Raw genomic sequence first — 22,876 nt, forward strand, 5'->3', positions numbered from 1 at the left:
ACTGAAAACTCAGTGAAAAGCCTGTGGCTGTGAAGTCACAGGCCCTGAGGGGGAAGCTACACCTGTCCTTTGGCTAAATGGATATGTTGTGCCCATCAAATTGCCCTCTAAATACTTGTGTTTATGCCCATAGATTAACGCTGGTCTCCTTTAAAAAACGTTAAAAGTCAAAAAAAGAAACACAAGCAAAAAAAGTATATCATCTATCATTTATTATAGAGCAACTACTAAAATTTATAACTGTTTCATATCTACCTATATATATATTTATAAAATTCAGTGACTGGCCTCAAACTCATGATTCTCTTGCTTCAGCTTCCTAAACGTTTGGATTACAGGTATATGGAACCATGCTCAGCTTTGCTCACTGCTGAGGTAGGTTCTCCTACACTCATTTTGAGGGTCGGACAAATGAAAGCCTTTGCCCATGCACATCAAACTCTGAAGGATTATACAATGGGATCTCCCATATGTAAAGGCTGCCTTCTTTTTTTTTATTCCCTGAAATCAGGAAAGATCATCATGGATCATAGTGAAAACTTGAGCCACAGCAAAGTTAACCAAAGGTAATACTTGGCCTTGGACATGAAAGGAGAAAAAAAAAAAAGACTTTATAAAATGGATGACTGTGGAGACCTTGGTCTTAACCAGAGGTGAGGTTTAATTAATCATGGATGGAATCGCAGACCCAAAGAACAGCAAGCATATTCGGACATGTCATTGTGATAAGTGGATCAGAGTCCAAGACATAGGCAGTCACATGACTAGCATGTATAAACTTCCCTAAATAATAGACCAAGCATAATTACAAAATTTCTTCTCTTGAGGATTCAGGAGAGTACTCAAAATGCTAGCACTTGCCGGGCGTGGTGGCACATGCCTTTATTCCCAGCACCTGGGAGACAGAGGTAGGAGGACTGCCGTGAGTTCAAGGCCACCCTGAGACTAGAGAGCGAATTCCATGTCAGCCTTGGCTAGAGCAAGACCCTACCTCGAAAAACAAACAAAAATCCAAACCAAAACAACAACAACAACAAAAAACCTTGCTAGGCCTGCACAGTGTTTACTTCTAAAATAAAATGGAGGGGGCTAAGGCTGTAGTTCAGTGGTAAAATACTTACCTAGAATGTTCAAGGTCTAAATTCTACTTCCAGCACTACAAATTTAATAAATAAATCAATGTAGACTCTAAGTGAACAGAGAAATAGCCACTGTTATAATTTTAGGTGTCAGTAAGATAGCCAAGATAGTCTAGGACCACCTTTCCTCATAGTCACCAGATGGATAGGATAGTAAAGGTCAGCCATGAAGGTAATCAGTTGTCCTCACAGAGCTCCAAACTTCCAAGAAGAGGGGAAAGAATGAAGTCCTCACTTGGCTGCAAGAGCTCTACTGTCCGAGAGACCTTCCTATAATACTGGAAAGGGTCTGTACCTGTGCTGTTGAGTACAGTAGTCACTAGTGGTATGAGCATTTCAAATATAGCTAATGAAAGGAATTGAGCTTACTGTATGTTTCAGAATGGCTAAGAGTGTGGATTTGAAATGCCTTCTTTTGCTAGGCATGGTGACACACACCTTTAATCCCAGCACTGGAGAGAAAGAGGTAGGAGGATCATTGTGAGTTGACGGCCAGCCTGAGACTATATAGGGAATTTTAAGTCAGCTTGGGCTAGAGTGAGATCCTACCTCAAAAAAACGAAACCAGGGCTGAAGAGATTGCTTAGTGGTTAAGATACTTGACTGTGAAACCTAAGGACCCAGCTTTGATTCCCCAGAACCCACATAAGCCAGATGGCACATGGTGGCCCATGTGTCTGGGGTTTGTCTGCAGTGGCTAGAGGCCCTGGCACACCCGTTCTCTCTGTGTCTCATAAGTAAACAAATAAAACATTAAAAAAACAAATGTCTTCTCTTGCTTCCCCCCCACCCCCACTGCAGTATTGGGGATTTGAACCTAGGGTCTTAAATATGATAGGTAAGAACTCTACCATGAAGCTACATCCTCAGCCCCTTTTCAACTTTTCTTATCTTCAGACAAGATCTCATTAAGTTCCCCTGGGTGGCCTTGAACTTACTCTGCAGCCCAGATAGGCCTTCAGCTTGTGGTTCTTCTGCCTCAGCCTTTCCCTAAGCTGTAGGCCTGGCTTAGATTTTAGATGTTTTCAACAAAAAAATGGTAAAAAATATGAATAGATTTCTTCATTAGCCTGATTTAATAATTCCACAATGTAAATGCCTATCAAAACATCACACTGTACTATATATATTTCTTATTTGACAGTTAATACAATTTCTCTGGGCATGATGATGCATGTCTGTAATTTAAGCATTCATGAGGCTGTTGTAAGACAATCTAAAGTTCAGGGCCAGCCAGGGATAAATAACAAGACGTTTGTTCAAAATCTAAATAAATTCAAAATTTCAAAAAGCAGGGTGGAGTGATGGCTCAGCTGTTAAAGCACTTGTCCACAAGGCCTAATGACCCAGGTTTGACTCCCCAGTACCCATGTAAAGCCAGAGGCACATGGTGGCACATGCATGTGGATTTTGTTTGCAGTGCCTGGAGACCCTGCTGTGCCCATTCTCTAACTGTCTCTTTCTTTCTCCAGTAAATAATAAATAAATAAGTAAGTAAGTAAATAAAATGTTAAGAATTTAGTTTAAAATTCTTCAAAAAACAATAGCCACATGTAACTTAGTGGCCACCTTGTTGGGTGGCAAAAGCTCTAGAAGGTTAAGTAACAGAAAGAGAAAAAATGTCCTGGTCTTAGGGGATGAAGGTAAAAAGACAGATTTCATGGGCCCCTCTGCCTAGCCAAGCTGTACCCCAATTTTTCTGAAGACTGCAAGGCTCTTCCCTTCACCCCCATGGATAATCTACCAAGTCCAAGGCCCCTTGTCGGCCACACCCAGCCTCCCCTCTCTGCCTTCTTGGTCACCGGGCTTACAATTTACCTCTTTCTCAGCCTCCTTAAGCTCAGCTTCTTTCTCTTTGACTCTCTGGACAAACATCTGTCTCATCTCCTCTTCTTTTTTCTGCAGCTCCCCTAGGAATTCATTCCTTTTAGCCTCATATGTTTCCTGTAAACTGAAAACATGGTCAGGTTAATTCTTCTGCCTTCAGAATGGCTCCCTGTTGGTGCAAAGTGGCCACAGCACCCTCACTGAGCTGCCTCCTCCTCCCTTCCCCAGTCCTGACAGAGAGATGAACAAACAGAACCACAAAGCAGTAGATATCTGGCTTGGCACACAATAGCAGTATCACAGGGATACTGGAGGAGTATGGAAGAGCTCCGGTGAATTGGATACCTGTAGAAAACCTAGTTCTAGACCCTTGCTTTACAGATGAGGAAACTGGAGAACAGAAAGGTGAAGCAACTCCCTGAAGGTCACATACCTAGTTAGAGGCAGATCTGAGCCGGGTGTGGTGGCACACGCCTTTAATCCCAGCACTCGGGAGGCAGAGGTAGGAGGATCACCGAGAGTTCGAGGCCACCCTGAGACTACAGAGTTAATTCCAGGTCAGCCTGGACCAGAGTGAGACCCTACCTTGAAAAATCAAAATATATATATATAGAGAGAGAGGCAGATCTGGGACCAGAAGCTGAGTCTCATGTCTCTTCCTTTAGGTCCTCCCTCCCATTGCACTGTGTTTCCAGGCCCTGGCTCTGAAACTGACCACACTGATTCGCCACTCTGACAAATACTTGCTGAGATTTGACTATTATTTGTGAGACACCGTGGAAACTGACATGAAGCCAGGTCACTCAGTATCTAGAGCACACAGACATACTAAGGAAACTTAGGGTCTAATGAGAGAACTCTGGGCTAAGCCCCCTGTCCCTGGCCTGCACTTATTTTTAAAGAAGTGGGAATTATTAGCCTGGTGAAGAAGAGGAGGACTATACTGCAACAAGAGCGGTGTGCTGGCAAGATACACATAGAGAGAGGTGGTGAGCCTGGGGAGGTGGCCACAGCTCAACACGGCAAGAGGTTATCATTGTAAACTGTGGAGGAGTGGCAGGTGAAGTTCCCGAGTCTAGAAGGAAAGGACAGGCTTTGGCTGCCACATTAAAGTAACGGACATGTATTCACTGACTGGTTTTCAACAGAAGGACTGACTTGATCCAATCAGAAAAGGAGAAAGATCACTTGGACTGTTTTGTGAAGGATCCTTTCTGACAACCCAAGTATGAAATGGTAGGATCATGTTAAGGGCTGGTACGGAATGGAGGATCTAGAGGCTCAAAAACAAACAAACCAACCAAAAAACCGAAAAGGACCTCCAGGGTTTTGGGAGGAGTCAAAGCTGATTCTGGTTTTTTGTTTGAACAACCAGGTGAATGGGGATACCATGAATAGTGACAGGGAATGCTGAGAAGGATCATGTTTAAGAGGGAAGAAAAAGAACTAGATAGTGGAGAGCTGGAGTTTCAGATAGTACCTCCATGTGATGTCAGCGTGGAAATGTTTCGTATGTAGTTAGATCAATGGGTTCAAGACCTTCAAAGTCATATTTTAGTTTGGGAGTCATCTATAGGTGGTAATTAGGGCTGTGAGTGTAGAAAGAACCAACACAAGATACAGTGAAAGAGCAAAGGCCCTGGGAAGGAGTCCTAAGGGAAGAACAACACTTAAAGGAGAAAACTGATGAAAATGAACCTTCAAGTGAGGCCAAGAAGGACCAATGAAAACAAAGAGGGATAAAGCCAAAGGCAGAGGGGGGTATCTCAAGGGAGACTAGTGGTTTGCATTGAGATCAAAGACGATGGCAATGAAGGGCCGCAATGAAGTTGGCCACCAGCCCCTAACTGCTGGCCTGGGAGAGAGGCTTTCCTGTGGACAGGGTTGGGTGCAGAAACCAGATTGCACTGAGTTAAGGAAATAAGTGAAAGAGAAGGAAGCGGAACTGCAAATACAGAACTCTTTCCTTCCTGTCAGAGACAAATGCCCTGATGGGAAAAGCTGGCCAGAAAGAGTAGGAATAAGAGAGTTTTTTTTCTTTAGAAGGAGGGAATATTTACAGGCAAAGGAGTACAAGGGCCAGTGGAGGAGGAATGAAGGGCGTGCAGGCAGGAATTCGGGATGAATCTGAGGAGAAAGATGGGAAGTGAATGGCCAGATAAAGCCACACTTCCTCCTCCATTGTGCAAATGAAAGCTGTGGAGAAATAGCTAAAAGAGCTTCCATTAGAGACAACTTCACCTTCCCCAAGCCCAGGAGCTCAGGGGCCCTGACCTGTCTATCTGTGCAGTGGTGGGAGGGTGTCTTTCTTGAATAGCCATTCTCAAAGGTCTGCCTGTGTGGTGCCCTAGAGGTCAGCTGAAGGCCTTCTCCCACAAACATCCCCTCCCTTGCTCACTGATGCCTGATCCACAATAAAGGGCACCACATGGTAGTTTAAAATGTGGGGCCCATGCTACAGATGTGAATGTAGATCAGATGCTTCTACTTGGTTGATCACTCCCATCTGCATAGTAAAAATGCATTTTGGGGGCTGGAGAGATGGCTTAGCGGTTAAGGCTCATGCCTGTGAAGCCCAAGGACCCAGGTTCGATTCTCCAGGTCCCATGCAAGCCAGATGCACATCTTTGCACATGCATCTGGAGTTTGTTTGCAGTGGATGGAGTCCCTGGTGCGCCTATTCTCTCTACCTGCCTCTTCCTCTCTCTCTCTCAAGTATTTTTTTTAAGTATCTTAGATTTTATTTATTTATTTATTTTGGGGTTTTCGAGGTAGGGTCTCACTCTGGCTCACGCTGACCTGGAATCAACTATGTGGTCTCAGAGTAGCCTCGAACTCATGGCAATCCTCCTACCTCTGCCTCCCGAGTGCTGGGATTAAAGGCATGTGCCACCATGCCTGGCTTATTTTATTTTTTTGAGGTAGGGTCTTACTCTAGACCAGGCTGATCTTGTAGTTCCAGGCTGGCCTTGAATTCACAGTGATCCTCCTGCTTCCCGAGAGAGAGCTGGGATTAAAGACATGTGCCACCATGCCTGGCTTATTTCAGATTTTTAAACATTTTATCTACGGGCTGGAAAAATGGCTTAGTGGAAGCCAAAGGACCCAGGTTCGATTCCCCAGGACCCACGTAAGCCAGATGCACCAGAGGCACATCATTTGCAATGGCTAGAGGCCCCTTTACTTGAAAATAAATAAATTAAAAATTATTTATTTATTAGAGATAGAGAGAAAGAGGCAGATATCTAGAGAGAAATAATGGGCACAGCAGGGCCTGTGGCCACTGCAAGTGAACTCCAGATGCATGTGCCCTCTTATGCATCTGGCAGGAATATGCCAATGATCAGTTGTTTCTTATGATCAAAACAAAACTTGTACTGAAAAGCCAGATGAACAAAGTGGCACATGTAACTGGAAGCCCCAGCATGCCCATTTTCTTTGTTTCTCGTCTCTCTATTACTTTCTGCTTGAAAATAAATTAAAAAAAAATATTTTAAAAGAGCATTTGTAATTTACCAACCCAGGCAAAATGACGGCTTCCTGGTCCTGTTTTTAAATTTGATTTTTAATTTGTATGTATGTGTGGCGTGTGTGCTCATATGCATGTGTGTGCTTGTGCGTGCATGCGTGAGGGGGACAGAGGTTTACACTGAGTGTCTCCCTTGATCACTCACTACTTTATTAAGGAACCCTGACCTGGCCAATTGGGCTTGGCTAGCTTGCCAGGTAGCCTCAAGCATCCTATTAAGTGCTAGTACTGCAGACACCTGTCCAGCCTTTAGGTGAGCATTTACACAGTGGTTGAGGATACTAACTCTGATCTCCATGCTTGCACAGTGCTTTATTCACAGAGCTATCTCCCCAGCCTCTGGTTCTGTTTTATTTTTTTTTTAAACTACTTTTTGTCCTTTTGGTGCTAAGAGCCAAACCTGTGCTGCATAGCAACTACAGAGCCTGCGCATATAATAGGCAATCGCTTTACCACTGAGTCACACAACCCCAGTCCTTCTATTGCAGTTTTGTCTTGTCTTTTCTCCATCTCCTTCCTCCCCGCCACTTCTGTCTCTTCTTTTTCTTTCTTTCTTTCTTTCTTGACAAGGTTTTGCAATGTAGCCCAGGCTGAGCTCACAAGTTGTGGTACTCCTCCTGCCTCAGCCTCCAAGATGCTGACATTATAGTCGTGTGTCACCATGCCCAGTTTTTCCTATCTGGTTCTGAAAATGGGAAGGAGGAAAAAGAAAAAGGACAGACCAGAACCCTGCCTGAGCAATAGGAGCCTGATGAAGAAAGTGAAGGCAGCAGACACTTTCCAATGCCACCCTGTGGAACAAAGCCCCAGCTCAGGGTCAGAACAGTTAACTGGGGGGCTGTTGTGGAAGGGGGCAGAAGGCAGTAAGAGATCAGCGGAGCTGCTTCTCTGGATCCCTCCCTTCTCTGCTCATCTAAGAAGCATGACAGCTCTCCTGAAAGGTGCGCAGGAGCATAGAGGGAACAGCCAAGCAGAAATGGTGTTTCCTCCAGCCCTCTAGCCAGTCCTTGTGCCCTGCCTCCCCTGCCGATTCTCTAGGGCAAGGCTGCCTGAGCTAAGGTGGGCTGGGCAAGCCTGGCCTGGCGGGAGAGGTACCTGAAGGGTTTGCTGTCAGGGTCGGTGTCCTTGAAGCCCATCTCCTCCAGCTTACAGCGGCGGTACAGCTCATAGTGCCGGGTGTGGGTCTGCTCCCGCAGATCCTCCATGTTGACCCGAATCAGCATCTCCCGCAGCTTCACAAAGTCGCAGTGGGCCTCGTTTTCAACTGCATGGCAGGGGAGGGGTTGGGGTAGTGAACGTAGATTGAAAGGATGGCCACCAGAAGCAGAAATGGACGAAGTGAGAGGCAAAATGTCTTAACAATGACATCGCCTGGCAGTGTGTATACCGAGCCAATGAATTTACTTCCTAATTCATTTTCTACTGAAAATGTCAATGAAACATTACAAATGGCAGTAATAAAAACTGTAATAGCATAAAAATATCTAAGGACTTTCAGTAGCATTTATTCACCAAATGGACCCTCACAGAAATGTTTGCTGTGGATGAAAGCACAGACATATCCGTCCATTCACCCGACATATTATTTGTGCTGTGTCTGTTGCCAGGACTGTATGGGGCCCAGGGAATCCAGAAACAAAGCCTTGAAGGCTTGCCTTTAGGAACTTAAGGGTTACTGGAAGAACAGGTGTAAACAGAACCATATAACAGAATGCCAAATTACAAAAAAGGAGGTATGGTTGAGGTGCAACAGAAGTTCACAAGAAGGGGATCTACAAACTCCTGGGAGAGTGTAGGCTTCCCTAAAGAGACAACTCAGATTATTCTGGAAGAATAGAATTTATCAGGCAGACAAGGGAACATAATCTTTGTAAGGTTTTTAGGAGGCTACGCAAGGTTTTATAGCTCACAAGTTGCAGCTAAGATCCAAGCTGGGATAATGTAGGGGAGAGGCAAGGGCTATGACCAGGGGACCAAGTCCCCAAAGAACAAAAGGAAAGAACCAGGATAGCAATGCATGATGGAGATAAGGAGGGGTGGACCTCAGGTGTGGTCCATGTAGACGGAAGAAGCTAAAGAGGTGTTTTTCAGAAGGTGCATAATGGACTGCCAGCGGCAATGGTAACCAGGAGAGTGGACCCTTTTCTAGCTACAAAAGAGTGTGGTAAAGGTTTTCATTTTGAGTAGTAGGCAAGAATGGAGAGAGATACACCAAATCACTGCAAAGTGGATTTCTGTCTGGAACAGAGAGTTGTGAGGAGGACTCTGTCAAGGTGTATCCAGGCCTGGTTACATACTGGTTAGGGGTGTTCAGCCTGACCACGTAGGGATGGTGGTATCTGAAATGATGAACAGATCAGTCATTTCATTTTCTGTCTCACAGGGACTTGGAGAGGACTGGGGTGGCAGGTGTGTGGGGGGGCATTTGGGATGACAGGGTTGGCCATAGTGACATCACAGAGATGGTTAGATGTGGTCATTAGAGGTATTTTTCAAAGCCCATAATGATCCACATACCCCTACTACATAAGTCCCAATGCATTTAGGATGAATGAACCCCCCACTGTTGATAGAGCATAAGCTAGTATTAAAAATTACATCAGTAAGGTAAGGCCTTAGGACCATGCCACATACCATCTACCACTGTCCAAATCTGGAGAGTGAACCTTGGTGGTTAGTCAGAAGGAATAATTCTAGAATCAGCAACTTGTAATCCCAGAACTTGGGAGGTAGAGGCAGGTGGATCAGTCATTCAAGGCCATCCTTGGGTACATAGTGAGTTCAAGGCTAGCCTTGGCTACATGTAATTCTATCTCAAAAAAGAGGGGTGCTGGGATGATGGCTCAGCCATTAACGACACTTACTTACGAAGCCTGACAGCCCAGGGCTCAACTACCAAGCCACCCATGTAAGCCAGACACCAAAAGTGGCACAAGCATCTGGTGTTCATTAGCAGCAAGAGGCCCTGGCATGCCCATACATGCAAATAAGTAAATATTTCTTTGTCAGACAGAAGGAAGAATTCTAACGCTTTTACAGGCTGCCCAAGCTATGTTTACCTGTCTTCTAATTCAAAGAGAATAAGTATAAGAAAAACTCAAACCCCCAGTTGGGTTAGGTGCAGGGAAGGCAAAGTTGGAAGAAGTAAGTCATTGGAACTACATCTGCAGGCTTGTCTCCTCACCACAGCTTCCTGTCTCTAGGGTGACAAACTCATTCCAGAGATGGGACTACTGGGCAGAAGCCATTTACCAATGTTGCTAGTCTAGCAACCCTGGCTCCAGCTGACAGAGAAGAGCTAAACTTATCACAGCTCTGACAACCGGTTATGTCCTACCTATGAAACGTCTGGGCCTGGGGTGCGGCTCAGTAGTAGTGTTCGCTTAGCATGCAGGAGGACCTGGGTTTAGTGTCTAGCACTACACAAAAGGGGGGTCAGGGGGTATTGCTCAATGGAAGAACACTTGCTTAACATACATGAGGCCCTGCATTCCATTCCCAGCACCACAGAGCAAAAGGAAGGAGGAAGAGGAAGGGGAGGGGGAGGAGAAAATTCCAGTTATCATCAGTAGGTCTCTGCTCTGCCCTGAATCATGTCAACCTTTGTGTGTAACGTGCACAACTCACGTCCACTCTCAGTTTTGTTTGCATCGAGACAGAATCTGCCTGTATCACCCAGGTTACAACTGAGTTCACGATTCTCCTTCCTCAGTTCCCTCAGTGATGGGATTACGGGTGTGCATCCCCACGCTTGGCTGCCCGCTCTCATCTGTTTGCCCAGGACTGAGAACCTACCAGCCTCTCATGCAGTGTCCCAGTTGAGAACTGTAGACTGAGGACCTGAGACTTCTGCCCACCACAGCGTCCTAGGCCTTCTCTTAACTACTGAACGAATGAACCTTAAGCATACATGTGTCAGGCAAACCCCACAGGAACTTTTTTTGGTTTTCCAAGGTGGGGTCTCACTAGCTCAGGCTGACCTGGAATTGACTATGTAGTCTCAGGGTGGCCTTGAACTCACGGCTATCCTCCTACCTCTGCCTCCCAAGAACTGGGATTCAAGGCATGCACCACCACGCCTGGCCCCACAGGAACTTTTGTGGTGTACATGTAACATATGTGACTATTTTAAAATTATGAAATAATTCTTTTTTCTTTTCAATTTTTTATTAACAACTTCCATGATTTGAAGTAATTCTTCATACAAAAGAGGACATGAACTGTATATGTACAACTTAAAAAACTTTTAAAGAAATGAACACTGTGTCTGCAACCCAGATTAAATATTACCAGTACCCTGAAAGCCCTTGCTGTCCCCTTTCTGATGGCATATTCCTTTCTCCATCTCTTACTTCCTTTATCAATGAAACTTAACTACTATCATTCATTAATTTTCTTCTATGGTTTTACTCTTCATGTGTGAATTTCTAAAAATGCATATTTTGTTATTGCTTCTTTTGGAATTCATACAAATAGAATCCTACAATAATCAGTCTTTTGGGCTGGTGGTATCACCATACCCGATTTTAAGCTGTACTACAGAGCCATAGTAACAAAAACAGCATGGTACTGGCACAAAAACAGACATATAGATCAGTGGAACAGAATAGAGGACCCAGATGTAAGTCCAGGTAGCTATAGCCACCTGATATTCGATAAAAGTGCCAAAAATACTCATTGGAGAAAAGACAGCCTCTTCAGCAAATGGTGTTGGGAAAACTGGATATATATCTGTAGAAGGATGAAAATAGATTCTTCTCTCTCACCATGCACAAGAATTAAGTCCAAATGGATTAAAGACCTTAACATCAGACCTGAAACTCTGAAACTGCTAGAGGAAAAAGTAGGGGAAACCCTTCAACATATTGGTCTTGGCAAAGACTTTCTGAATACAACCCCAATTGCTCAGGCAATAAAACCACAGATTAATCACTGGGACCTCATGAAATTACAAAAATTTTGCACCACAAAGGACACAGTGAAAAAAGCAAAGAGGCAACCTACAGAATGGGAAAAAATCTTCACCAGCTATATATCTGATAGAGGATTAATATCTGGGATATACAAAGAACTCAAAAAGTTAACTAATAAGGAATCAAACAAGCCAATCAAAAAAATGGGCTATGGAGCTAAATAGAGCATTCTCAAAGGAAGAAATACAAATGGCATATAAGCATCTAAAACGATGTTCTACGTCACTAGTCATCAGGGAAATGAAGATTAAAACTACATTGAGATTCCATCTCACTCCTGTCAGATTGGCCACCATCATGAAAACAAATGATCATAAATGTTGGCGGGGATGTGGAAAAAGAGGAACCCTTGTACACTGCTGGTGGGAATGCAATCTGGTCCAGCCATTGTGGAAAACAGTGTGGAGATTCCTAAAACAGCTAGAGATTGATCTTCCATATGACCCAGCTATAGCACTCCTAGGCATATATCCTAAGGACTCATCTCATTTCTTAGAAGTACGTGCTCAACCATGTTTACTGCTGCTCAATTTATAATAGCTGGGAAATGGAACCAGCCTAGATGTCCCTCAACCGATGAGTGGATAATGAAGATGTGGTACATTTATACAATGGAGTTCTACTCAGCGGTAAAGGAAAATAAAGTTATGAAATTTGCAGAAAAATGGATGGATCTGGAAAGGATTATTTAAGTGAGGAAACCCAGGCCCAGAAAGCCAAGCACCACATGTTCTCCCTCATATGTGGATCCGAGCTACAGATGAGCGGGCTTCTGTGTGAGAAGGAAAATACTTAGTAGCAGAGGCCAGTAAGTTTAAAAGGAGATATAAAGGGAAGAGAAAGGAAGGGAGGAGGGTACTTAATAGGTTGGTATTGTATATATGTAAGTACAATGATTGTGAAGGGGAGGTAATATGATAAAGAATGGAATTTCAAAGGGGAAAGTGCAGGAGGGGAGGTATTATCATGGATATTTTTTATAATTATGGAAAATGTTAATAAAAATTGTGAAAATTAAAAATAAATAAATAAATAATAAACAGAAAAAAATAATCATTCTTCTGTGATTTATTTAGGTCAGCATTCAGTTCCTAAGATTCATTCATGAAGATGTAACATAGATCATTTTTATAGCTATATGAAATTTCATTATATGGATATTTTGCAATTTATCCAGTCTATTTTATAGATATCTCATTCTAATTCTTTGTATTTATGCATAACACTACTGTGCATGTTCCTGTACATTTCCTGACACCTTTGGGCAACTATACATGATTGCTTGCACAGTCCTTTCTATTTTGTTCCAAGTCCACTTGTCTTTCTTCTTCTAGGTACAAAGGAGTGTTTCTCCATCAGAGAAAAGGAAGCTTGCTGGCATGGGGCCAGAGTTTGCCTGCCAGAAACCCCTAGGCTGTTTGAGAACCAAACTGCATTGAGCAGAGGCTAGGGACTTGTCATGTTGTGGCTGGGCTTCACGCAGAGACAGACAGAAAGACGTTTGCTGAGTGCAGCTGACTGTGGGAAACTCACCCTGCACCGTCCCCCAAGGATACTGCCGTGCCCTCATCATCTTGTTGCCTATCTTCACTTCCTCTGTGCTGCCGACCACGGCAAATGGCAGGTGGGCCTGGAACAGAAACAAACAAGCACTCAGAACTCCAGAAGAAAGACACTGCGCCTCCCACAATGCAACTGCTGCTCAGCTCTAGGGCTTGGAGCCCTCCCTCTGAAATGTCACTCCCTGCCATGGACACTGAGACACACTGAGTAAGCTTTGGAGCAGACCAGAACCACGCAGGGGGCAGAGGCCTAGTCCTACCCTTTGCTACTCTGGAATTAACAACAGTAAACTGAACACACAGGGAATAGACAGAGCAAGAGAAGAAGCAGAGAAACAAGCACATGAATGGATTAGCAAGCTACACTTGCTAGTCATGGTTTCTGGGAGGTTGGAAAGCAGGGTCCAAGAGGGTTGGGTGTAGATAGAGAAGATCAGGGAGGCCCGAGGGGGCTAGCATCACTGTTCCCCATCTCGGAGTATGAGATCGGGTCCCGGCACTATTAAACTGGGCTATCATTACTCTCATCCTAGTCTAGATTAAGAGCTCACACTGACCCCTGGAGTCTAGAGGGCAAGTCACCAAGTTTTTACCCATAAGCCCATAAAAGTGCTAGCTTCAATGTTAAGTGCCACAGGAGCTCAGAGAAGTAGAAGACACACTCCTTTGCCATTTGAGAGCTTGCAGTCTGGTTGGGGAAGTCTAAATTACATACCCGAAATCCTATCAGAAAATATGTGACCATGGACAAATAGTCATGCTTAACAAATACCCCTTAAATAGCAGTGGTGGAGCTATGGGGAGCAGGGAAGAGGGAAAAGGAAAAGAGGAAAAATGCAAACAGAAGCATGAGCTAGCTGGGTGCTTGCAGGAGAGATGAGGGGCAGCAAATGTTGAGGGCTAGACTGAGGGAGGAGGTGAGAAAGAGAACTGTATTGTGTCATCCACTCACATCCTGGACTCTCAGCTGTAAATGATGGAAGAGGAAGGCATGCGAAGTGGGAGGCACTTCTCTGGTCTCAAGAAGGAAGGAGGAAAAAAAAAAACCCACAAGAACAAAATAAAAGCATAGGAAATGTCAGTCTTCCTTTGGACCTGTTATTTTTATCATCAAGGGACATTGAAAGTCAGAATGAGAGGGTCACTTGCTTCCCCTCAAACTGCTGACATTTGATTCCTCCGGCTCCCACCCAGCTTTCAAACACACAGCCTTCACCAAACTGAATTCCAAGACTTGCCACAGCATACTCCATTGCAGCTGGTGTGAGAGACGGTTCTGGAAAGTATATGCAAGCAGATCATTTCCAAGGGCTCCCATTTCATTTGATTCTTACAGTGGCCTTATACAGCCATGAATATAAGCCTCATTTGTGATAGGAGAGAAGTGGGATACACAGAGCTCAGACGAGTCAAGCATGTCCCGAACTCCCATGCCTCAGTCTTCCCTCTGCCACTTAGAATGGTCTGTGTTTTGCCTCTTGGCTAAACAGCATCTGCTAGAAGCCAGTTAACAGGCAGGAAATCACAGGTTCTGACTCTCTCCTGCTGGTCTTGAGAAACACATGTCTGTGACAACCAGAGTGGAGTCAAGCAAGGCAAGGAGGAGACAATTCCCCAACCACACGCCCAGGTCCCACCGGTTGATACTCAAATCCGAGGCCAGGTTTTCTCCTCACCGTTTTCAGGTCTCTGCGCACGGCGGACAGGTGAGATTTTGTGTGTGGCCCCAGAGAGGAGACTCTGATAGCTTGCAAGTACCACTTCTAACACAAACTGGGAAGGCTGCTAAGGGGAGATCTGGACTGCTGATGAGGAGCTGTCAGATATCAGATCTCCCAGGCACAGAGCACTTCTACAACAGATACCCTCACCCTCTCCTTGGTTGTCTGGCTGCAGATTCCCTGTCAGTCCTTTTTGTGCCACCACAGCAAAATGCTTGAGGCTGGTTATAGAGAACAGAAACGGGAGCCGGGCGTGGTGGCGCACGCCTTTAATCCCCAGCACTTGGGAGGCAGAGGTAGGAGGATCGCTGTGAGTTAGAGGCCAGCCTGAGACTATGTAGTGAATTCCAGGTCAGCCTGGCCTAGAGTGAGCCCCTACTTCAAAAAAAACAAAACAAAACAAAAAACAACCCAAAACCAAAACTAAAACCAAAAAACCAACCAACCAACCAACCAACAAAAAACCCAGAGACAGGGCAGGGAGAAAAATACAATGATTTATTTATTTTTTGAGACAAGGGCTTGCTATGTAGGCCAGGCTGGCCTTGAACTCAGTATCCTCCTGCCTTGGCCTCCCTGGTACTGGCATTACAGGAGTGAGCCACAACACTACACACATTGTTGTTTCGATTTTGCATGTGTGGTGTGTATGCATATTTGTGTGTGTGTGCCTGTCTGTGTGTTCGTGTGCATGTGTGTGTGTGTAGGCCAGAGAATGACATTGAGTGTCATCCTCAGGTACACTATCCACCCCTTTTTCTTTTGAGATAGAGTTTCTTATTGACCAGGAGCTCGCTAATTAAGCTAATCTGGCTGGCTATTGGGCTCCAGGGATCTGTCTTTGCCTCCTCAGCACTGGGATTGCAGGTATGCACCACCTTATCTGACATTTATGTAGGTACTTGGGATTGAACTCAGGTCCTCATGCTTATGAGGCAGGCACTTTATCAATTGAGTTATCTCCTCAGCCCCCAATACATGGTTTAATTTAATGTTGTTAGTTTTGGACATGCTGGTATATACCTGTAATCCTAGCACTTTGAGAGGTAGAGTTGGGAAGATCAGGAGTGTTCAGGGTCATCCTGAGTTTCATAGTGAGTTCAAGGCTATTGCAGACAGCTTCACATTGCTGGGATGAATATCCAAAGCAGGCACAGTTTAGAGGAGGAGGGGATTTATTTCAAGCTTACAGATACCAAGGAAGTTCCATCAGTGGCAGAAGAAGCTTTTCCCATACACCCAAACAGAAAGAAACAACCACCAAACAGCCAGCAAAAAAAGCAACAGCAGGGCACTTACAGCAAGCAGGACCCCTAGAGCTCACACCTCTCTACATACCTTTGGACTGGAATCTGATCTGCCCCCAAACAAAGCTTTGGGCTGGACCCCCGGAACCATCCCCAGCGACACCTCCTCCAGCCAGGTGGCTGGAGACCCAAATTAGAAGCTTTAATAAAGCACCTGAGGGCTAGAGGGATGGCTTAGCGGTTAAAGCACTAACCTGCATAGCTGAGAGACCCAGGTTTGATTCCCCAGGACCCACATAAGCCAGATGCACACTGTGGCACATACTTCTGGTATTCATTTGCAGTGGCTGAAGGCCCCAGTGTGCCTTTCTCTCTATATATCTGTCTCCTCTCTCTCTTTCTCTCTCTCTCTCTCCTGTACTTGCTCTCTCAAATATAAATAAAAGTAAAATATTTTTAAAAAGATAAAACTCCTGAATCTATGGGGGACATACATTCAACTACCACAAAGGCCCTGTCACATAAAATCAAACAATAACATCAAAAGGTTGTTCTGTGAATGGTTCAAGCAATGTGACAACTTTGAAAATTAAAGTCAGGGCTGGGGAGATGGTTCAGTCGGTAAACTGCTTGTTTTGCAAACACAAGGATCCAAGTTGGAACCCTGGCACCCATGTAAAATGCCAAGCATGGTGGCATGCACTCATGATCTCAGTTGGGGAAGGTGGACAAAGGAGGATCTCTAGAGCTCACTGCCTAGCTAGTCTAGTTGAATCAGTGAGCTCCGTGTTCAGTGAAAAACGCTGTCTCAAAAAAATATGCTGGAGAGTGACTCAAGAAGATACCCAATGTTAACCTCTGGCCTCCGCATCCACATGCACGCACATGTACCTGCACATGCAAGTACACACAGATGAATATGCAGACAAACACACACACACACATACACACACACACGCACACAGAGGAAAAGTCAACCTTGACAGAGATCAAAGCATCGGCTGAAAGTGGCATGCAGCAAGATCTCTCTCTTTCTCTTCTCCTTCCTCCTCAATCTGAAATGAGATGTTCCCAAGCCAGCCAAAAACCACAGAAAAGGCCTCTCATAGATACCCATGAAAATCTCTAGTGGAGAGTGGGAAGTCTCCAACGCTAAGGCTGAACTTTGCCTAGGCTCAAACAGGAGGCTAGAGCTTGGCTGAGAACACAGCAAGGATGGCTGTCACTCCTAATCCACAATGTAGTGACAAAGTTTTGTGGGACACGTTGAGATGGCTGAAACAAAAAAAAAAAAAAAAGGAATCCCTATTTGTTCTTAGCAAAGCAAACCACAAAGCTGCAAGCTGCCTGGTGACTCAGGGAATCCGAGTTTGGAAGACATCTATGGGCACCAACATCCTGAGGTGACTACATGCTTCCAGACAACAGTTTCAACAGTCTGACACCCAGAGAGCATTCCCCTTCAGGCTCCCTTTTTTTTTTTTTTTTGCAGGCTGGTCACCATTTCTGATTTTCTCATGGTAACAGAATGGCACTTCCATCAAAATGCCTTGACTGATGGACAGGACACTAATCTTTTTCATCTCTGTCCATGCTCACAGCAGGTCACTGAAACCATAGCTCCATTTACCAGAACCCATACAGCCTTACCCTTGAACCAGACTTGTCAACGATGATGAGAGCTTGCTAATGACAAACCTGATTTGGGCAGGTGTATGGGTGGGCAGGAAGTCAGGCGAGAGAGTTACTTGCTGCCCTGCTATGCTAATTTGTTGGCCACTGCATAGGAGGTGGCAGCTGATGATCTAATGATAACTTAGAGGGCACCAGCAGCAGGAAAGGTTTTCTAAAAATGGCTTTTATTACAAGGCTTTCCTGAGTTTGGCTGTCCCTGGGCATTATGTCATTAGGAAAAACTGATGCCTCTCAATAGAGAAAAAGAAATCTGTTCCCCAAGCAGAGGCTTTCTGAAAGCTATTAGCTGTCTCCTGGAAATCACAACATTGAAGCTCTCACAGCAACAGCAGCAACACATTGTAAAGAAGCCTGAGGAGCGGTTGACTCTCTGCTTTCTTTATTACTCACTCCTCTAGTAGGGGGAGGTGGGGGAGGAGAGAAAAGAGGACTCTTTTTTTATTCATTCACACTTAATAAAGGAAAGCATAACACTGATACTTAAAAATAACATCTCTCTAATCACCAGCAAAACAGGAGATTATTTGTCATTGTTCGTCCCAGGGCCAAAGGGCTTCATTATCTGATTCCAGCCCATCCCTGAGTCTCTGAAAACAGCCAACATTTTTAGCCTCTCTGTCTTTCGCTGCATCTATTGTCTGGCCATTGTTGGGGTCAGAAACAGACTGTTTACCTTTCCTGCAGTTCTGTGGGCGGCTGCCTGGACTAGATCCAAGCAGCATGAAGAAGGTGGGTGGAAGGAGAGGGCTAAATTCTTTGCTCCACACTCCACTTGGAGTCAGCCTTTCCCTTTGCCTAAACTCCGGGCTGCTTAATCTCTATGCCTCCAAGACTTCGCAGCAGCCATCACTAGAGACAGGAATTGTTTTGGTTCTGGATTCTCCATCACTGATACCTGCGATTCAGGACCACAATAGGATGGCTCGTGAAGGCACTTTACTGCTACTTTGTAAAAGACATAGAGCATGTGATCAGAAAGTCAAACCTTGTGTTCCCACTTACATTCATGGTTCCATTGATCTCTGCTACCGATTCATCATCTGTGGGGAACTGATAGATCTGGACTCCGTTGTTGACAAGTTCACTGGTGATTTTGATCTTGAACTTTGCTAGTTCACTCTTAGAAATAGCATCTGATTTGGCAATGATGGGGATGATGTTCACCTAGGGAAGAGAGGAGAAAGTGAGATCATTGTTGGTGACGGAAAAGTGACAATAGTATGACCCAGGACTCCCACCATCTGTGAGAGGAACAGCTCAACTCATTAGTCTAGCATTGTTCACCTCTCAGTCAAACAACAATATAATAAGCAATGAATATTTACTATGTACTGGACATGGAACTATGTACTCCATAAGGATTAATGTAACTAATGCTAGCAATAATCTTCTCAGAAATTTTACCAAAGAGAGATTGAACACACAGAAGTTAAGTAACTTATCCAAGACCACAGGGCACCTAAATGACAGAACTGGAGTTCAGATCAAAGTTAGCCTCATGCTACGTCCATAGTTTTAACCGTGAGTTGTTTACCAGTTCAGATCTAGGTTGGTGAGTTTTGTGATACCCTGAAATCAAGGTCACTGTTGGGGTGATTCAAAGCACAAAGATGGTAGCTGGGAATCCATGGGTTGACAAGGGGAAAGGTAGCCACTCCTTGCTAATACTAAGCTGTTACAGTCCATTCAGACAAGGCTAGCCCTGGCCAGTCGAGATATGGCCCCACGTGGGAGATGTCAGGGGAAGGCTGGGTCCGAATTCAGTGAGGATGCACACCTGGCTCTCTTGCTGGTAGCAGCTTGGTAAGTTGTAGAAGATCTCCTGTTATCAATGTGACCTGAGACATGCAAAAGAGTTACACTGGGCCTGAAAATGTAGCTCAGCTGGGAGATTGCTTGCCTAGCACGTTTGCAACCCTTGGTTTGATCCTCACAACAACATAAACTGCATGTGGTGGGTGCACACACCTTTAATCCCAGTATTTGGGAGGTTTCCAAGATCAGGAGCTCAGGGTCATTCTCAGCTGCATACAAGGTCAAAGCTAACCTGGACTACATGAGACCCTGTATTAACATCTCACCACTCCCCTAAAACAGTTATAAAGAGCCAGCCTTTATGGCTCATACCTACAATCCTAACATTCAGGTGGCAGAGATAGAATGACCATCATGAGTTCAAGGCTAACCAGGACTGCAGAGTGTGTTCCAGGTCAGCCTGGGCTGGAGTGAGACCCAGCCTTAAAAAACCAAAAACAGGCGGGCATGGTGGCACACTCGGGAGGCAGAGGTAGGAGAATCACCATGAGTTCAAGGCCATCCTGAAACTACATAGTGAATTCTAGGTCAGCCTGAGCTAGAGCGAGACCCTACCTCAAAAAAAAAAAAAAAAAAACAAAAAAAAAAAAACAAAAAACAAAAACAAAAACAGTTTGGACTCCATGATTTATTTCTTGGTTAAAAAAATCAGGTGTACATGATCAATTTCAGACAGCAGGATAAATGCTTGGTGTCATCCCAAACTTTAATCTGCCTGAACCCTGATCCTTGATGGCCTTTTAAGAAAGGACAAGGCTTTTACTGCCAGAAAGCAAAGAAATTCAACATGTTCATGACTTTTGGAGACTGAGTACACCTAAGCTTGGGCTTCCATGGAGAGCATGGTCATTCTTGCCAGCAAACACCAATGGGGTAGCATGAATGGTGCTCAGTTCCTGAGCTCTGAAACAGGGTCTTAGAGCTCTAGACTTGAAGCCCTGTCTCCTGTGCACTTTAGCTTAGGCATCCTCTAAATGTTCATACTACACAGGGCCTTGGGTCCCGGTCAAAGACTGGACCTTGCAGATACCTGCCTTGAAGTTTATGGGGGCAGAGGGGGGGTCAGATTCTTTGCCAAGATGGAACAGCAGGCAGAGCCAATTCTCCTTGCTGCCAAGTCTCCATCCATACAGAATAAACATATGTCACAAGCTACTTATTTAATGCAGCCCACCCACCAGGCTGCAGCCACATGGCTCACTGCTGCCCTATACAGGGGCATGCTGGGCATGGTGACATTTCAAGAGCAGCCTATTATTCATGAACAGTGAGCTCATTGCTGCAAAAATGGAAAAATTGCTCCTATTCTGATTATAGCTAACATTTGGTTTTTATAGTAGATATGCTACCAAATGACTGCATGTAAATTAGAATTTTGTATAATAAAATATCATGCAGTTAGAGAGCTAGTTCCAAATCCTAGATCTATTATAAATCGTCTGACCTTGAGCAAACTATGTGTTTCTCTGTGCTCGGGTATCTCATAGGTAAACTAGAAATCACAGGAGTACCCACCACGCTGAATTATTAGGAACATAAGTTATATCAACATATATAAGTACTCATCACAGTGTCTGTCTGGCATACACTAAATGATAGGAGGAAGGATAACAGCAATTAGGCTTTTTAAAGAATCCCATGGTGGGGCTGGAGAGATGGCTTAGCGGTTAAGCGCTTGCCTGTGAAGCCAAAGGACCCCGGTTCGAGGCTTGATTCTCCAGGACCCACATTAGCCAGATGCACAAGAGGGTGCATGCATCTGGAGTTCATTTGCAGTGGCTGGAAGCCCTGGCGTGCCCATTCTTTCTCTCTCTCTATCTGCCTCTTTCTCTACCTGTCACTCTCAAATAAATAAATAAAAATGAACAAAAAAAATAAATAAAAAAAAAGAATCCCATGGTGATTTTGTTTATTTTGTTTCTGTGATGCTGGGAATTGAACCTGGGGCTTCACACAAGCCACACAAGCGCACTCCCATGAAGCTATATTCCCAGCCTGTAATTAGTTCCTATTGCAAATAATACTTTGACATAAAGAATCATTTTCGTGGCTGGGAAGATGGCTCAGTGTCTAAAAGGACTTGCTATACAAGTGTGAGTATTTGAGTTCGAATCTCCTATATCCACATAAATCCTGATGCTATAATAATACTGTCTGTAATCCCAGCACACCTAAGACAAGAAAGGACAAGAGGGTCTCCTAGAAGTTCAGAGGCTAGCTAGCTAGCTGAGCATTTACAGAGGTGAGCAGTGAGAGATCCTGTCTGAAATAAGGTGGAAGGTAAGGATAGACACACAAAGTTGATCTCTGACTGCCACACATGCACTAAGATGCAGGTGCTTCCTCCACCCCCCCCCCCATGAAGAGCCACTTTCTAATTTATAAATAGTACATAATTTTACTTTTTGCAAAATCTAGAAAAGCCTGATTCCCACAACCATCTTTCTCAGGCATGGAGACAATAAAACATGCTACTACAGGTTTGGGTTCAAATCATGACTCTACCAGTAGTTAGCTCAATGACTACAGGCAAGTAACTTATCTTCTCAGAACCTCTTTTCCCTTCTGTAAAATGTGGATGACAACAGAATTCGCTTCATAAGGTTGTGAGGATTCAGCTGTAGTAAGGTCCTTACCTCAGCAGTGGTACACAATGGGGATTTAACAAATATCTTTTTTAGAAAATAGTTTTATTAATTTGAGGGAGAGCAAAAAAGGCAGACAGAAAGAGAAAATCAGTGTGTCAGGGCCTCTAGCCACTGCAAACGAATTCCAGATGCATGCACCACCTTGTGCATCTGGCTTATGTGGGCCCTGGGGAATCAAACCTGGGTTCTTTGGCTTTGCAGGCAAGTGCCTTAACCACTAAGCAATCTTTCCAGCCCCCGATGTTATTCTTTATTATATAAAAAAGACCAATAATAACTTTCAAAATCAGGTTTGCATATTTGATTCTAGAACAGGCCAGATACTGGGGCAAAGAAAAACACCTTTCAGCCAGATGTGGTGGCACATCCCTTTAATCCCAGCACTCAGGAGGCAGAGGTAGGAGGACTGCCATTGAGTTCCAAGTCAACCTAAGACTACAGAGTGAGTTCTAGGTCAGCCTGGTCTAATGAGACCCTACCTCACGAAAAAAAAGGAAAAATCCTTTCCTTTACCAAATCCTGTACCCCTATACTTGGACAATCATATTGCTCATGGCCATCCTTATTTCCAATAAGGATGAGAGTGGAAAATCAGCTTAAGGCAAACCTATCACTATGAAATCCGGATGACAAAGCATATAATTCTGGTGCTAGATCAATAACACCAACCTTATGGTCACCAACTTTCTTTCTTTCTTTTATTTTCTTGTTTGTTTTTTT

General features: G+C 44.4%; 1 protein-coding gene across 4 annotated transcripts in view; it reads right to left on the minus strand.

The window, feature by feature from the left end:
- Window positions 1–22,876, minus strand: part of Septin6 (septin 6) — a 93,885-nt gene that overhangs the window by 14,707 nt on the left and 56,302 nt on the right. For all 4 annotated transcript variants that reach the window (XM_004672602.3, XM_004672600.2, XM_045140124.1 and 1 more), the window contains exons 5-8: window positions 18,696–18,857; window positions 13,002–13,098; window positions 7,591–7,759; window positions 2,958–3,090 (exon numbers count right to left, since the gene is read on the minus strand). In XM_004672602.3, coding sequence (XP_004672659.1) covers window positions 2,958–3,090; window positions 7,591–7,759; window positions 13,002–13,098; window positions 18,696–18,857 — 561 coding nt within the window. The remainder of the gene's footprint in view (window positions 1–2,957; window positions 3,091–7,590; window positions 7,760–13,001; window positions 13,099–18,695; window positions 18,858–22,876) is intronic.

This window comes from Jaculus jaculus, chromosome X (assembly GCF_020740685.1).
Source record: "Jaculus jaculus isolate mJacJac1 chromosome X, mJacJac1.mat.Y.cur, whole genome shotgun sequence".
Taxonomy (NCBI): domain Eukaryota; kingdom Metazoa; phylum Chordata; class Mammalia; order Rodentia; family Dipodidae; genus Jaculus; species Jaculus jaculus.